At 45.7% G+C, this 15,440-nt stretch overlaps 6 protein-coding genes across 6 annotated transcripts; 3 read left to right on the forward strand and 3 right to left on the reverse strand.

Moving 5' to 3' along the window:
• Positions 1-610: 610 nt before the first annotated feature.
• ARB_04412 (uncharacterized protein) lies at positions 611-2,152 on the reverse strand (the record flags this gene model as incomplete). The annotated part of the gene is made up of 2 exons (XM_003017484.1): positions 611-1,429; positions 1,490-2,152. The coding sequence occupies 2 exons, from the start codon at positions 2,150-2,152 to the stop codon at positions 611-613; spliced, it is 1,482 nt and encodes a 493-aa protein (XP_003017530.1).
• Positions 2,153-2,564: 412 nt separating this feature from the next.
• On the forward strand, positions 2,565-3,829 carry ARB_04413 (uncharacterized protein; the record flags this gene model as incomplete). Its single annotated transcript, XM_003017485.1, has 2 exons — positions 2,565-2,609; positions 2,786-3,829. The coding sequence occupies 2 exons, from the start codon at positions 2,565-2,567 to the stop codon at positions 3,827-3,829; spliced, it is 1,089 nt and encodes a 362-aa protein (XP_003017531.1).
• A 260-nt stretch (positions 3,830-4,089) lies between these two features.
• Positions 4,090-5,254, reverse strand: ARB_04414 (uncharacterized protein; the record flags this gene model as incomplete). The annotated part of the gene is made up of 3 exons (XM_003017486.1): positions 4,090-4,841; positions 4,898-5,194; positions 5,251-5,254. The coding sequence occupies 3 exons, from the start codon at positions 5,252-5,254 to the stop codon at positions 4,090-4,092; spliced, it is 1,053 nt and encodes a 350-aa protein (XP_003017532.1).
• Positions 5,255-6,080: 826 nt separating this feature from the next.
• Positions 6,081-9,403, forward strand: ARB_04415 (uncharacterized protein; the record flags this gene model as incomplete). The annotated part of the gene is made up of 6 exons (XM_003017487.1): positions 6,081-6,948; positions 7,010-7,357; positions 7,403-7,495; positions 7,564-8,092; positions 8,163-8,885; positions 8,962-9,403. 6 exons carry the CDS (start codon positions 6,081-6,083, stop codon positions 9,401-9,403), a joined length of 3,003 nt encoding a protein of 1,000 aa, XP_003017533.1.
• Positions 9,404-9,943: 540 nt separating this feature from the next.
• On the reverse strand, positions 9,944-12,186 carry ARB_04416 (uncharacterized protein; the record flags this gene model as incomplete). The annotated part of the gene is made up of 3 exons (XM_003017488.1): positions 9,944-10,203; positions 10,232-11,958; positions 12,074-12,186. The coding sequence occupies 3 exons, from the start codon at positions 12,184-12,186 to the stop codon at positions 9,944-9,946; spliced, it is 2,100 nt and encodes a 699-aa protein (XP_003017534.1).
• A 985-nt stretch (positions 12,187-13,171) lies between these two features.
• ARB_04417 (uncharacterized protein) lies at positions 13,172-14,755 on the forward strand (the record flags this gene model as incomplete). Its single annotated transcript, XM_003017489.1, has 1 exon — positions 13,172-14,755. The coding sequence occupies one exon, from the start codon at positions 13,172-13,174 to the stop codon at positions 14,753-14,755; it is 1,584 nt and encodes a 527-aa protein (XP_003017535.1).
• Positions 14,756-15,440: the final 685 nt, after the last annotated feature.

The following is a 15,440-nucleotide window of genomic DNA, read 5'->3' on the forward strand; positions in this document are numbered from 1 at the left end:
AGGTGAATGGCATTCTTGCTCTGGTCCCCAAACGTCGCCATTATCATTAACTAGATGGCGTTCTGATGGTTTGGGCTTGGTTTCTATGGACTACTACTATTATTTCTTCTCTTCAGGCACGGTGTTCTGGACCAAACACGATCGTTATATGGGATACTCTAGGATTATGTTTCTCCTTCTTGTTATCCTTTTCTACTTTTTTGAAAGCATCATTTGATATAGTAACAAATGCAAGCCTTTATCAATTACCAATAATATCAACCAAAAACCTATCTGCGGGCCACATAGTATTATATAAAGATATTTACCCGGGGGAAAAATATACAAAGAAGGTAAGAGGTAAAAGTCATTGAGACAGATAATGCATATACAGTAGTAGATAACTAGAAACCAGGACTGGGCCCCAAGCTTAGATCAATCCACCAGGGGGTTGAGACGAGAAGAATGAAACCTCGCCCATTCTTTTACGTTACACTTCTAAGATAAAAACGAAAAAGCTTACTTCGAGCAGTAGAAAACAAAACAGTCACAAGAGAAAATCGGAAATAAAGGAAACGAAGGGAAACGGAAAAGAATGGGAAGAAGTATATTATATGCTCATGATACAATGTCACCTATCGACCTCACCGAATACGAGATCCATAGTACCTGCAAAGAAGCAAACGTTAGTCTGTATTTCATTGTCACATTTAGAAGAGACATGCGTACCGATGATAGCAACAGCATCAGCCAGAAGATGACCTCGGGAAAGCTGGTCAAAGCAACCTAGATGCGCGAAACCTGGGGCACGGATCTTGCATCGATAAGGTCTTTCACTGCCATCACTGACCAGGAAAACGGCCATTTCACCCTTTGGAGCCTCGATGGCAGAGTAGGTTTCACCTGGTGGTACAGTGTATCCCTTGGTGAATAGCAGGAAGTGGTGAATCAGAGCCTCCATGTTCTCCTTCATGGCTATGCGTGGGGGAGGGCTGATCTTGTAGTCCTCGACACGCACGGGTCCAGCGGGCATGTTATTTAGGCACTGGTGGATGATGCGAAGGGATTGACGGAATTCTTCCATTCGGCAGAGGTATCTGTCATAGCAGTCACCGTTGACGCCGACTGGAACGTCGAATTCAACCTGCCCATAGGCGTCGTAGGGTTGAGACTTGCGAATGTCCCATGGAACTCCAGAGCCTCGCAGCATAACACCGGAGAAGCCATAGTTGAGAGCTTCAGCGGCAGTTACTACACCAACACCGACAGTTCTAGCCTTCCAGATTCTGTTATCGGTGAGAAGTTCCTCGGTCTCATCAATGCGGTCAGCGAACTGAGTGGCCCACTGGTAGATGTCGTCCAGAAGACCAAGGGGGATATCCTGGTGAACTCCTCCTGGGCGAACATAGGCTGCGTGGAGACGTGCACCAGATACTCGCTCATAGAATTCCTAATGCTATACGTTAGTATAGTCGATTTTTATCAAGGGACTCAATGGCTATAGGCGTACCATCAGCTTCTCTCGCTCCTCGAATCCCCACAAGAATGGCGTCAGGGCACCAACGTCCATAGCGTGAGAAAGGACCGACATGAGATGGTTGAGAATTCTGGTAATTTCACCAAACATTGTTCGAATCCACTTGGCTCTCTCGGGAATTTCAATGTTCAGCAATTTTTCCACCGCCAACGAAAAACACTGTTCGTTCGTCATCATAGAGACATAGTCTAATCGATCGAAATAAGGTAGAGCTTGCATGTAGGTCTTATATTCGATCAACTTCTCCGTACCTCGATGCAAAAGACCGACGTGTGGATCAGCGCGAACAATCTCCTCTCCATTGAGCTCCAGAATCAGCCGAAGCACACCGTGGGCGGCGGGATGCTGGGGACCAAAATTGACGGTGTAATGGCGGATTTTTCGGCCATAGGTGGTCTCGGACTCGAGCCCGGATGGAGTTGCATCAGTCTTGGAGGTATCCGGCTTGAATGCCGGGTCTGTGGGAATCAACCTGGTAGCCTGGTATGCCTCAGCATAGCGGCACGGCGCAGAGGCAGATATCGATCGCGAGAAGGTAGTCGTCCTGGATGTTTTGGCGGAAATCGACCGAGACGAGGGACTCAGACAGAGCCGCTTTGGCACATGGCGTGCGAGAAATGTGATGGAGGAAGCCATGGCCAACGGACGGGGAGGCTCAAGTAGCAGTCCCCCAATACGACCTGGACAGATCCTGCTGCGGGCAAAGAGGGTGTTTTGCTTGTTCAATTGATCAAGGCTTCGTCGCTCTGCGTCGTTCGTTTCTGGCCAAAAGTTGTGAGAGATGCGGTTGAAGCCATCACGTGACAAGTGAAATCGAAAATGTGGGGCCTCTGATTGGCTGGGAGCTTTCTTCGCAGCAAACAGTGCAAAGTTTCTTTTTTCGAGCTTTTAACTGGTTAACTAAGTTAGTTTTCAAGTCGCGGCGCAGAAAATATTCTCTCTCTTATCAGGGCTTTCTCTTCCGTTTTGATATCCCACAGTTGCACCGGAGCCAGCTCTCGACTATCTGGCAGGCGAACGACGTATATACCCTATACATTCTACCGAGATGGCGCCTCGAATCGCGGTCCCAGAGGAGGTGCAGCGGCGGAAGGTATGTTTGAACGTCCATGATACAGGGTGGGACGAGAAGTTTGACTGATATCTCTTGTAGATAATTGGCATCAACCCGGAGACAGTAACAAACCCTTCGGCGACTGATTTTCCAAGCCATTGGCCGGGTGAGAACCATGCCTGGTCAATTGACAAGTTCAGTGAGGTGAGCTGCAGCAGCTCTTATATTCAAATGTAGCGCCATATTTACCACCTTGGAAATTGAAGGGCTTGAAAATAGAATTCCACAAAAACGATCCCCTTGAAGCTTCGTTTTCGTTAATCGGGGTTGATGCCGCTATTGCGAACGCTTTTCGCCGTATTCTTCTTGCCGAAATCCCTGCGCTCGCCATTGAATATGTCTATATCCAGAATAACACGTCAGTTATACAAGACGAAGTTCTAGCCCATCGTCTCGGATTAATCCCATTGAAAGGCTCTCTGGAAGGGTTAAACTGGCTACGGTGGTTCAAAATACCAAAGGAAGGAGATCCAGACAGCGGTAGCACTCACGAAGATTCAAATACCATCGTCTTACGGTTGGTAAAAGAATGCACGAAGAACCGTAATTCTGCCCCAGACGAGGAGGATCCCACTGTACTTTACAATAATGCGCATATTTATGCGAAAGATCTCGTCTTTGAACCCCAGGGACGACAGGAGAAATACTTCCATGGGGATGGTGTTATCCAACCATGCAACCCAGACACTCTCTTAGCTAAACTAAGGCCCGGTCAAAAAATCGATATCGAAATGCACTGCATCAAGGGAATAGGAGCAGATCACGCAAAATTCTCACCAGTGGCTACAGCCTCATATCGACTTCTTCCCGACATAAAGATCCTACGTCCTATCTTAGGCAACGATGCAATCAAGTTTGCAAGCTGTTTCCCAAGAGGTGTTATTGGAATTGAAAATGTCACTGCTGCAGAAGCTGCACAAGTTGGTAGCGGTTACGAAGGGAAGGAAGGAGAGAAAAAGGCTGTTGTTGTGGACCCATTCAAAGACACTGTTAGCAGAGAATGTTTGCGCCACGACGAGTTTAAGGATAAAGTCAAGCTTGGCCGGGTACGCGATCACTTTATCTTCAATATCGAAAGTACTGGACAGTTCAACAGCGACCTTATGTTCCTGGAAAGCATCAAGGTACTAAAGCTCAAATGCCAGAGACTGAAGCGGAATGTTGCTACCTTGGCCGATAACACGGACTCACATGCCTAAATTCAGTCGCATCCGCAGATCTTCTCTCCAATGTATATGCATACCTTTTGGCGTCAAAAAAGTTTAGATGGATATCTGGGCGTACCATACATCATCTTTTTGGGGCGTTTCTCCTGGGCGGCGTTGTTTTTTTCTTACGAACATCTACGATCTAGCTATCATAGTGTAGTTGATGCACCACTGGAAATATCAATATCTTGAAGAATAAATGCTCTTTTATCTAATAATGGTGATTTTTCCATGAATAAGTTGATCCGTATTTATCGGAAAACCAATTTAAATCGGAAGTCAATCGTGAAAGCGGGATCACTGACTGCCACTTCTTCGCCGGACTCTAATAAGTCTTTCAACTTTTTCTGTAGATTGTGCCTCGTCTGTTCCTCTAACTGGGGTGGGAATCGTTGGTACAGCGTTGTTTGTTCTGTCCTCAGACTTGGGGATTTCAACTGTGCCTCAGCCCTCTCCCCAAGAGACTCAATGAACTGCTCCAATGTCGATTCCGGGTTCACTTCTATAGTTTTCGCAAGATTTCCGCAAACTGGACAATCTTCTTTCTGCTCTACTGCAAATGTGTAAGTGTAAACCCCTTCCTCTCCAGCATACATCATATAATTTTCCAAATAGGGGTTGCAAGACGTTGCTATTTTAAGAGCCTCAGAAGTGCAGGCCGCTGCAATGACCGCATTTGTTGAAGCGATCGCTGGAATGATACTCTTTACCACTCCTTGGGACATGGAAAAGGTAACCCCAGGAATGGAGAATTGTTTTGCTCGCTCGAGAGCAGTCTGGTAGATCCACGTTACGTGTTCCAAGTCATCACCATCAAATTCTTCACCTTTCCTTTGCTCACCCCACGCAATTTGATGGGCCCATTCGATGCAGTGTTGAGGCTGTCGAGGGATAGTTGCAATTGTACATAACGGAACTGCAGCACGAGGGGCATGCATATCAAGCTGGCATTCAATGCATGAAGTTAGTGTGGGCAGGATGACCCTAGCTTGCCCCTTGAACCCTATACAAAAAAGTGTCAGTTTGAGGTTGGGAGGATATTGCGTGGATGCGCCGTACCCTCTGTGCCACCGTCTATGAGAGGTTTCAAGCTCTCTGGATTTTCCGGGTCAACCATCCCCACAACCAGAGAATTGATCCACCGACGAGCTTCAATGCTGTCCAGGCCGCAAACAATGATTTTGAACTGCATGTAGTATTCCTCATCTTTGTCTTGGATCTTCCCCACAAATGGAGTGATCCTGACACCTTTCACACGCTTCTCGACAAACGCTGCAGCAACCTCAGCCTTAGGTTTACCGACATCAGTCTGACGAAACAAGAATTGGCGATTCAAGTTCGAGATATCAATGGTATCTATAGGATGTAAGATAAGTAGACACAGTGCACCAATATAGGCAAAGAAAGCTTACCCATATCTATCACGTGGATGTCCTTGAAGCCAGACAATGCAAGGTTTTTCAATATCTCACACCCTAAGCCCCCAGCACCTCTTTAAGGGGTTAATAGCTGTCTACAAGGAACAGGGCTATAAATTGTTTTTTGCTCACATTACCCTAGAAAACCGTTAATACTCTTCTTATCTGTATGATATATAGGCTTCAGAGCTTACAATATCTTCGATGATTCTAAGCTGGCAATAGTTTCCGGTCCAGGAACCCAGTCTGGGTCACTATAAGGGCCTGATCGAGTCAGGACTCGATGCAGAAATCTCCTGTCACCATGTTAGAGCTCAGCTAACGAAAGTATCTATTTTTTCAAGGCTATTATGATGACAAACCATCGATCTGAAATTTGCCCATCAGTCGTCGAGCTGCCCATCTTATAACGACTTGTTGACCCTCTTGGATAGGTATCTCTGCTCAGAATATGTGGTTGTAAACCTGCGTAAAGCTTCACGAGGCAACAGGCTACCAAGTGTCCAGTTATGTAAGGTTATCTTCTAAAAACACTATGGTATAAGGGCAAGATCTACCCTTATATCTCGATTCAAGTGCAACTTTGGCTCAACCACACAGTGGTTCATACAACTTAAGGAGTTGTAGATTCACCTTGACGTTTCCTCCCATCAAAAGCAAAGACACCCCGCTGACCAAATCACATCACGTGACAATATTATCGATAATATTGATTAAGTAATCAAAGTTTTTTTAATTGGTCGCGACGGGCGATCTTGATATCAGCTTCATCAGCCTACTACACGAATCCAGAAGTCCACTGGAGCTTTCCTGGACCCAGAGTCATGGAAGCGCTTCTTAAAGTTGCCAAGTCATCAGACAGCTCTGAAGAGCCTTTAATACCACATTCTCCCGTTCCAGAAACCCCGGGTGCTCAGAGGATCTCAGTCATCGAAGATGAACAATCTGAAGCTCACTTATCATCACCAGAGGATGTATTGAAAATTTTAAAATCCAAGATACCTACATCAACTCTATTAGAGGCACTGAAATTCCTTGACCCGGCCAGCCTAGAGAATGGGAATTTTAATATCATCATTCCAAGCTCTCTCGCAGCTCAAATACTCCATGCTTTAATCACAACGACCATTTGTGACCATTGGGCTAGCCTAGGGATGGAACATGACCCGAAACCCTCATACCACCTTCCGTCCAGCCAGACGCCACAGGCTATGTTGTTGAGATGTGTGAAGAGCCCTTCCGGGATTGGAACCCTTCTTGCTTATCTCCGAAGTCTTTTGCCTAGCCAAACACCTCCACAAGGGAAAAGTGCCAGCTCTGACAAGGGTATACTGATACAAGATACCCTATCTTTGCTCTCGCGCCTACTATCTCCCAGCGACTTAATTCTTCATCTACTTACTGATATAAGGCGGTTTATCGACCATGAAGTCCGAAAGCAGCTTCTCTGGCAAGAAACTATTTCTCTCCTTGCATCCGGGAAAGTTCTATCAATTTCTGCTGAGTCACTCAGATATACAGAGTTATCTGTAGGGACCTCCCCTCACTCATGGATTTCAGATGGGAAACTCTATGCTGCGTGGCTAGGGAAAAATATCAGTAGTATGGCGTCTCAATTTTCAATTGACGATGATCAAGCTTGGAAGTATCTGGGAGCATTCATTAGTCGAACACTAAGCATTGGCCAGACAGGTAGAGATCTTTCCCCTCAAAATGCGGTGTTCTATAACTAATTCGACCATTTAAATTGTAGACCAAGTGGTCAATGAGATTTTGCATACCCTGTTATTCCGGAAGGACAGGCCAGGCACAGAAAATTTCATTAACTTGCTGAAATTCTTGCGGCAGCATGACCAAAAAAGGATTTTAGAATCAATTCTACGGTGCCTGGAAAGGGCGTATTTGGTAAACTTGTTAGAGAATGAAGACAAAATTGCAGATGCATCTATATCCAATGTCTCAATAATACTATCACTGATAACGAGGGATGTTGTTATTATGAAAGAGACCTTGAAAACCTGGCTTATATCAGGAATAGGAGGGAGTATAAACAGTGTTTATATGCGCCGCTCGCTTCTGGCGACGTTTGCTTCTGACCCAGGTAAGATGTCCACTATTTAAAAGTCTACATACTCTCGCTAACTAGAGTTAGAATCGCTTTCACAAATATTTACAAAGTCAATTGATATTTTCGGAGATAAACTCTCCATAAAGCACTCGCCTATAACAGCGCAAGAAGGTAATCTTTTCTCAACAAGTTTGTGACATGTTGAAGCTGTCTAATTCGATTGATCTGGGTTTATCTAGCGAATGCACAAGTCATTCTCCTCACAGCCGGTTACTTGCACAGGCTTGAAACCACTAATTTATCCAGCCTCGTTCAGGCCAGCTCCTATCTCTCTGCTATTTCGAATCGCCTAGGAGCAGCATCAACTCGGTCTCGTTTCTTAGGGATGATTGTTGGCACGTCTTTATCCAAACTGACCGACAAGCCAGAAAGCCGCATGAAATTTGACTTGGCCGAAATGGAAAGTGATGAGGCATCATGGTTTTTGAGATTGTCAGATACCCAAGATCAGGTTAGAACCATAACTGACCTAGAACCACCTCATACATTGTCCTCGACGGAAACGGTTAAAAAGAAAGCTCTAAAATTCAAACACGAGAAAATGCAGGAATCAAGTGCGAAGCCTACTGCTTCCAAAATATTGCCTCTAGAGGATTCTGACGAATCTAATGACGATGGTCTTATCCCGTATCAGAAACCAGATGCAGACGCCTCCGATTCTGATGAGGACCCAACCCTTATCCAGCGATCCAAGCCCATCCCTCCTGTGTACGATTCTCCAATCCTTTCTATTTTTCCTTCACTATTACCATTGCTAATAATTTTTCGTCTGCAACAGATATATCAGGGATCTTTTAACCTATCTTCGTGATGTTGACAATTATGACCGTTACATTCTAGGAATATCGACCGCACCCAGCCTCATACGACGAAAGTCTGGCTTTGGCTCAGAACTAGATGAACACATTAGAGACCTCGCTCTTACCCTTACTAGTCTACATGACAAATATGATGTTCCAAAATTCCAAGAATATCGCCTGCAAAGCTTGACGACACTTGTTGTGGCACGCCCACTGGTCCTAGGTCCATGGATAGCGAATGCGTTTTTCCATATTGATCTGTCTCAATCTCAAAGATCCTCGCTACTAGTTGCCTTAGGCCTAGGAGCGAGAGAACTTGCGGGGTATAGAGAGGAGGATAGCAAGGCCATGGGACTTCCCCAAGTTTCTGCCGATGCATCTTTCCCGTCCCAACGGCTTCCACCCCGATTAGAGATCCAATATGACCCAGCCTCTAAACATACTCCAACCGAAGTTATATCGAGGAATATTGCTCGAAACTCTCTGGAGCCTTTAGCTCTTAATGCTGTAGACACACTGAGCGGTCCTAATGCCTTAAAAGTTCGCACATTTTCTTCAAGAATGGAAGTGGAAAAGAAGAAACGTGAACAAGAGCAACTAAGGAGAGCAAAGTCGATACCAAAGGACCTACATAGAATACTATTTGAAGCATTTTTCCGCCCGTTAACCAGTGGATTTAGCTTAATGATGTATTCAACGTCGTGAGTATACATCGACCCAAGTGCTTCTTTGATATCCCGTGTCCAGGTTACTAAGTGTTAAAATTCACCAATTCAGATCATATAACGGGAACAATCCTTTTTTCTCCCCTCACCTTCTTTCTTTGTTCATACAAACTACTAACCTTATTATATCAACAATTGGACCGAGTTCGGTCAACCAACTGACGATAACTTCCGACGTTCTAACATTACTGATGTCCCTCCATAACTCCGCGGCCGCTACAGAACCAACTGTCCTTTCCGCAATACTCTCACTTTTTCTTGCCATACTGGATATTAATATTGCATCCGGAAGCTCCGGAGAAGAACGACTTGTCAATGAATTCGCTGAGCAAGTAATGGAGATGCGAGAATGGGTTGGAGGAATATTTGAACGGACCCCAAAGGGAGATGATCAAGTCAGGATGCTGGCTGCTGGAATTATGGTGAAGTTGGGAGAAGTCATGAACCGATATCAAGGCAGACTCTTTGGAATGAATGCCGAGTTTTCATTCTAGGTTGTATTATTAGATGCTCTAATCTATCATGCCAAGGGCCAGTTGTAAACAAATATCATCCAAGCCATAACATTACTCTAAGTGATAGCCCACTAAATCGTGGTAAGAATGCCCGCTAAATCGTAGGGAAACACTTAACTAACGCACCAGCCAAACTCATTTAGACCTAAGTTTATCAAGAAACATATAATTCTATATCGTCACTCTGTTCGCTGCACAGGTCCTGTAGAAGACGCGGTTAGCTATAAATATGGGAATTGTAACCACAAAGGAGAATTCGTTGACATACACCATCATACTCAGTATATTCTTTTAACTTCCCAGCAATATATGCCATCCCTACCGTCGCCTGCAGCAGCAGGACTGCTTCATGAGCAGTAGGAGCGGTATTAGGACCCGATTCGTTCCAGATGATATGAAACGACGACCCTGCACGCGGGTTATGAATATACTTCGACATTTACGGAGGCAAAAATTCAATCTCCGAGGAGCCACAGCAGTATAGTCAGGGGTTTTAAAGAACACAATTGAAATGCCTCTTTATATCCTAAAAGCTCCATTATTAGTGAAGTCCGAGAAAGCTGCTGTTTCTCCATCCATAAACCCATAAAGTAGATCTTCTGGTCCATATGGGTTCATTCCATAGTTTTGATCAAAATTTTCGGGCTGGTTTGGTTGTTGGCCTTGGGTGGGAGATTTGGATGGGAACATCCGCAAAATGGCGTCGAGATCCAAGGACGATGGAGAATGTATATCAATAACTGGCTCTATTTGATTGTTAGCACACATCCCGCCAGATACTGTAGGATTTCAAATTGATAGAAGTACCGGACACCAGTTTTAGGCCATTGTCAGCCATGATTTTTCGGATGATACTCGCAGTTTTAGACACTCCGGAATTCGGTAGCGAAAGTTCATCGAGGCTATGAAGGCTTGCAGAGAGAATGGAAGAATTTTCACTTGGCTGGCTGCCATCAGTTGCTGCAGCATTACGAACATGAATGGTACAAGCAACATAAACTGCATAACTCAACAAATAAGCAGCTCCTCGAAGAGTATATGCCGACTTATATGCCAATACTATGCTAGTTATGTTTTTGGCGGCAGAAGTGCAGCGTTTCCAAGAGCTGGCCGGTGCAACAGCAGAACGGAGATGACCATCAGCTATAAACGGCCGATGAAGCAGAATCACCAAAGAGTGATATAAAGCATTGAGAATCATGACATTAGGGGCTGGACGAGCTTGGGCAGTCAATGGGTTGTCAGACCAAGGCTCGAAATTAAGGTCAGACGGGAGGTTATCCTTCCAAGATATCAATGCGTCATCGATAGATTGTAGACTAGCTCTTGCATTAGCAGCAGTAGCTCCCACTACGTAGAACCGATTGATGATTTTGGTCATGATCTTGGACAAGAGGCATAACTGCTGGAAAGTTGTAACGGAATGGATTGGAGTAGGAGTGCCAGGCATAGCCGGTAACGAGTCAGATGGCAGCCTAGGGTCAACATAAGGTGTCCATAATTCCTTCTCTTCCATGGTGTCCATAAAGTTGCGTGACACATGTGTATCCCTTATGTGAATGGCCATCGGTCGTCCCAGATACAAACTTTGTAGTTTATCACAAATAAATGCACCCCAAAATACGCGGCGTCGTATCTCAATATCCTCCGCGTTTGCAGTCGTGGCTTTATAATCAAGATGAAGGCCAAGATCATAGACCATTCGAAGGGCATATCCAGTGTAGAGCCAACCTTTAGATGTTTGGCCTAAAGCATTGTACGTTGATCCAAGAAGAAGTAGTCCAACCAGAGTCGCAATGCTTGAAGAATTCAAAAGTGATTGGTCGGCGAGGATTTGATCACAACGAGCAAAAAACCGACCACCTGCCGTTTCAGGGTCTACCGGATTGTCGCGGACCTCTATCCTTTGTGAGTATTTGCAGGAACATGCAAAGATGGCATTCATTAAAAATTCTGAACAATACGGCCCATTCTGTATCAGATCTCTCATGACTGCGGGTCTATATGTTAATAGGAAACTGTGATGCTGTCGGTTCCAATGGAGGTCGAGTAGATGAATAGCGAGCTCCACTGGAACGCCGTATATCTCCTGCCAGCACCTAATGTCGTGCTCTCGTTGACGTTGTAGTATTGCATTTGCTATGAGTTGGTTCCGAACATGTTCAGTGACAGGCGACTCCTTCGAAATTACTGGCTTCGTCGGTCCTTGCAGAGCGGACGAGGGACCGAATGTATCCACCCTGCCCCCTTCATCGACAGAGAGAAAAGGGAGAACATCCAGATCCTCATCTGAAGATATACCATCGTCATCAGAATGGTGAGATTTCGTTTCCCTATTGGATTTCTTTGGCCCTAAAGGTGAAGGCGTAAACGGTGGCGGTGAGCTGCGTTTGAGCTTCACAGAGCCATCTTCAACTGGTATAGACTCTAGTAAAGTATCTCGCTCCTCCGGAGAGGCCTTTTTTAGGCGTAATATCATCTCTTCAAACTGTCTTTTCTCATTTTGGAGAGCGTTGACAATAGCTGTAGATGGCCTATTCTCCGTCAGTGAGTGACATAACTCCTAGACAAACAACAGAATTGGCATTGCCTGTCTGCAGTATATCTCGAAACTACGCACCGTCTTTTTGGAACCTCTAATATATATACGCATTCTCTCTTCTGGTTGATGCACGAGCTACAGCTTGGCCGTTGGGTATCACATTTAATCTTCCGTGCCCTGCAAAACTGACATGCTCGAGCCAATATCTTTGGCGGGCCATGATCATGAGATTTGGTCATTTCTGCAAGATTGAGGCGGGAGTACGGAGCTTCAAAATCCAGGTTCTATCGTAATTTAGGCGGATTTAAGCTGATTATCGTCTTTTGAGGCAGCGTACCATGGCGGCTTAAAGGCCAGATTGATATTGGCGCAAATCGCTTTTTTGCCGAAAGGGAGAATTCTCTCAAATAATAAATATCTGCCACTGTATCATGGCCTTGACCATATAATCATTTCGTCTTGAAAATTCTGGTTTAATTTTTTTTTTTTCCCTTTTATGCTGTCGGAGTTGTAATTCCAAGGTCTTTCTTTAGTTACAAAAAAAAAAAGGGTTCCCAGGGAGAGATATCACGTGATAATGACGAGGAGGGACTAGCGCGCTGTTTGAGAAGCCGAACAGGGGTTGGCCCGAAAGGGGCAAAAGGATAAATTGGACGACACGGCGCTTCGACAGGACGTTCAGCTTCACCAACACATCGTTTGATATTGGATGAACCCTTCATATATTGCAGATGCTGCTGGTATAAGAAGGCTTGGTCCCCTGTTGAACGGCTGACTGTCACCTGGCACACTAGTCCATAATTATGGCTGGACTCGTGACTATCGCCCATGGCAAAGGATTTTGAGCTGGCGGATAGATGAGAGCCGAGCGAACATTGATCTACACACTAACTACGAGCTAACTATGGTGAAAGCTCCATGTAAGGGTTTCAGCAGTTTCGATGCGGAACCGTGATGTGGAGGACAAGTCTCCGTCAGTGTTATGGCCGGCATTTCGGCCGCTTGAGAGAGACCGGAATTTGCTCCTCAACCTGTGTCGTGTAACAGCGAGATCAATCCATATTTCTCATTATAACCGTAGTATCTAGAGAGCCACTGGCTCTGTCCGTTGAATTTACCGGTTATTCAAAGGAGAGAAAGAAAGAAAATCAAAATATTTGGGAGAAGACCGCAGTCAGAGCTAGCTGATACCCGGAAATTTAAGTATGGCAATCCCACAGGAATGCGACGTTCTAGTGGTTGGTAGTGGAAACGCAGGCTTCTCAGCTGCTATCTCAGCCGCTGAAAATGGTGCCAGGAATGTCGTTCTCATCGAAAAGGCGCCTGAGGAATGGGCTGGAGGGAATACCTATTTCACTGCCGGTGCATTTCGAACCGTCCACAGCGGTCTGGATGACATTCTCCCAATTGTGAACAATGTCACGAGTGAGCAAGCAGGTATCATAGATATGGAACCATATACCACCGAAGAATTCACAGAAGACATGTCAAGAATGACCGATGGACAGACGAACCAGGCTCTTTGCAAAGCCCTAGTCCAGGATTCAAATACCACGATCAAGTGGCTTGCGAGCCTTGGTGTTAGGTTTCAGTTATCACTCAACCGACAATCCTACAAAGTTGATGGTCGCTATAGATTTTGGGGAGGCATGTCACTGAAAACCGAAGATGGTGGGAAGGGTCTTATCCAGGACTACCAAGCAGCGGCGCGCCGTATGGGTGTTTGTGTGGTTTACTCAACGCCCCTGATGAGATTAGTTTCCGATCCTGCCACTGGTACGCTTTCCGGGGCTGTCGTTAAGAACAACTGCAGTGAGATGACTATAAAAACCCAAGCCGTGATACTAGCAGCTGGAGGCTTTGAATCAAGCCCTCAGGCGCGGGCGCAATATCTTGGTGATGGATGGGACAAAGCCTTCGTCCGTGGTACTCCATACAATGTTGGCGATTGCCTTGAGATAGCAATCCGCGATATGTCAGCGAAAAAGGCCGGAGACTGGAGTGGGTGCCATTCCGTTGCATGGGACGCCAGTGCTCCCCAATCTTCAGGTGACCGAGACATCTCAAACCAATTTACCAAATCAGGCTATCCCCTTGGGCTGATGATCAATGCAGAGGGAAAAAGGTTTGTGGATGAGGGTATAGATATGAGAAATTTCACATATGCAAAGTTTGGCAGAGCTATCCTTGCGCAGCCAGGACATATTGCATTTCAGGTTTGGGACCAGCAGGCTATTCCATGGTTACGAGAAGAGGAATACCGTCCAGAGGTTGTTGAGCACATCACTGCCCCTTCAATATCCGAACTTGCTGAGAAATGCTCTCGTGTTGGACTACTAGATAAAGAAACCTTTATCAACACGATAAGTGAGTATAACGCCGCTGTTTACAGGCATCGCAAGGAGAATACGGGCGCTAAATGGAACCCGGCAATTAAAGATGGGCTGTCCACGCAATCGCATGCCGGTGGCCTGTCCCTCCCCAAGTCCAACTGGGCTCTCTCTGTCGACCAAGGACCGTATCTTGCAGTGAAGGTTACCTGCGGCATTACGTTTACGTTTGGAGGACTAGCCGTGACCCCGGAAACGGCCACAGTCATTTCTTCGGCCAACAATGAACAGATCCCTGGCCTCTACTGTGTGGGAGAGATGCTTGGTGGTCTCTTCCATGGCAATTACCCGGGAGGTAGCGGCCTAACTTCCGGTGCTGTCTTTGGCCGCAGAGCTGGATCAGCAGCAGCCAGGAGAGCTCAGGCTACAAGTTCGTGGTACAGTTCTACTAGCGTATAAGTTGGACCAAAAAACGCACCTTTTACGCTGGCCACAAGGATCGGTTAACCTCATCCTGATGTAGGTTATGGATGGTGTGATAATTGACCAACCTAGCATTGATATTCCTTCATAGAGTACCTGGGCCGTGTGTGCGTTCCAGATAATAATCTCTAGAGTATACGTTACCTGCCCCTTTAGATTATTTGCATGGCTGCATCACCCACGTCTTCTGTACGCTGTAACTATATCGCCATTGTAGGTTCACATGCCTCCCTGAATGTCCCGTATTTACTCGATTTTCAAGGCAATTGAACTTCAATGCCGCCACCAGACGGTATGAACTCCTTGTGTTTTGTCGTACCCTTTCTGCTACTATGCACTTACTCCAGATGCTTTCTTTTTACACCACTTCATGATGCCGAATATCCTTCAACGGTGGACATCAACTTGTATAAGCGCGGCCAAACGTGTTTCTTCTCCAGTTCTGTGCATACTTTGCGGTGGAGAAGGATGACCGGCTGGGGTTTCTGATGGTTGCACAGCACCATTCATCCATCGGGTATTGGGCGCACTAGGCATACTAAGTATAAATTATACGACGTATAATCTGGTCTGTCTGGTATAAGTGGCGTCAAATTAGGGTAGATATAGCTCCCCGCGAGGCTATGGGGGCAATCACTCTACACACGCCACTGATGTGTAT

Source organism: Trichophyton benhamiae (assembly GCF_000151125.1).
Source record: "Trichophyton benhamiae CBS 112371 chromosome Unknown contig01293.0, whole genome shotgun sequence".
NCBI classification, from domain to species: domain Eukaryota; kingdom Fungi; phylum Ascomycota; class Eurotiomycetes; order Onygenales; family Arthrodermataceae; genus Trichophyton; species Trichophyton benhamiae.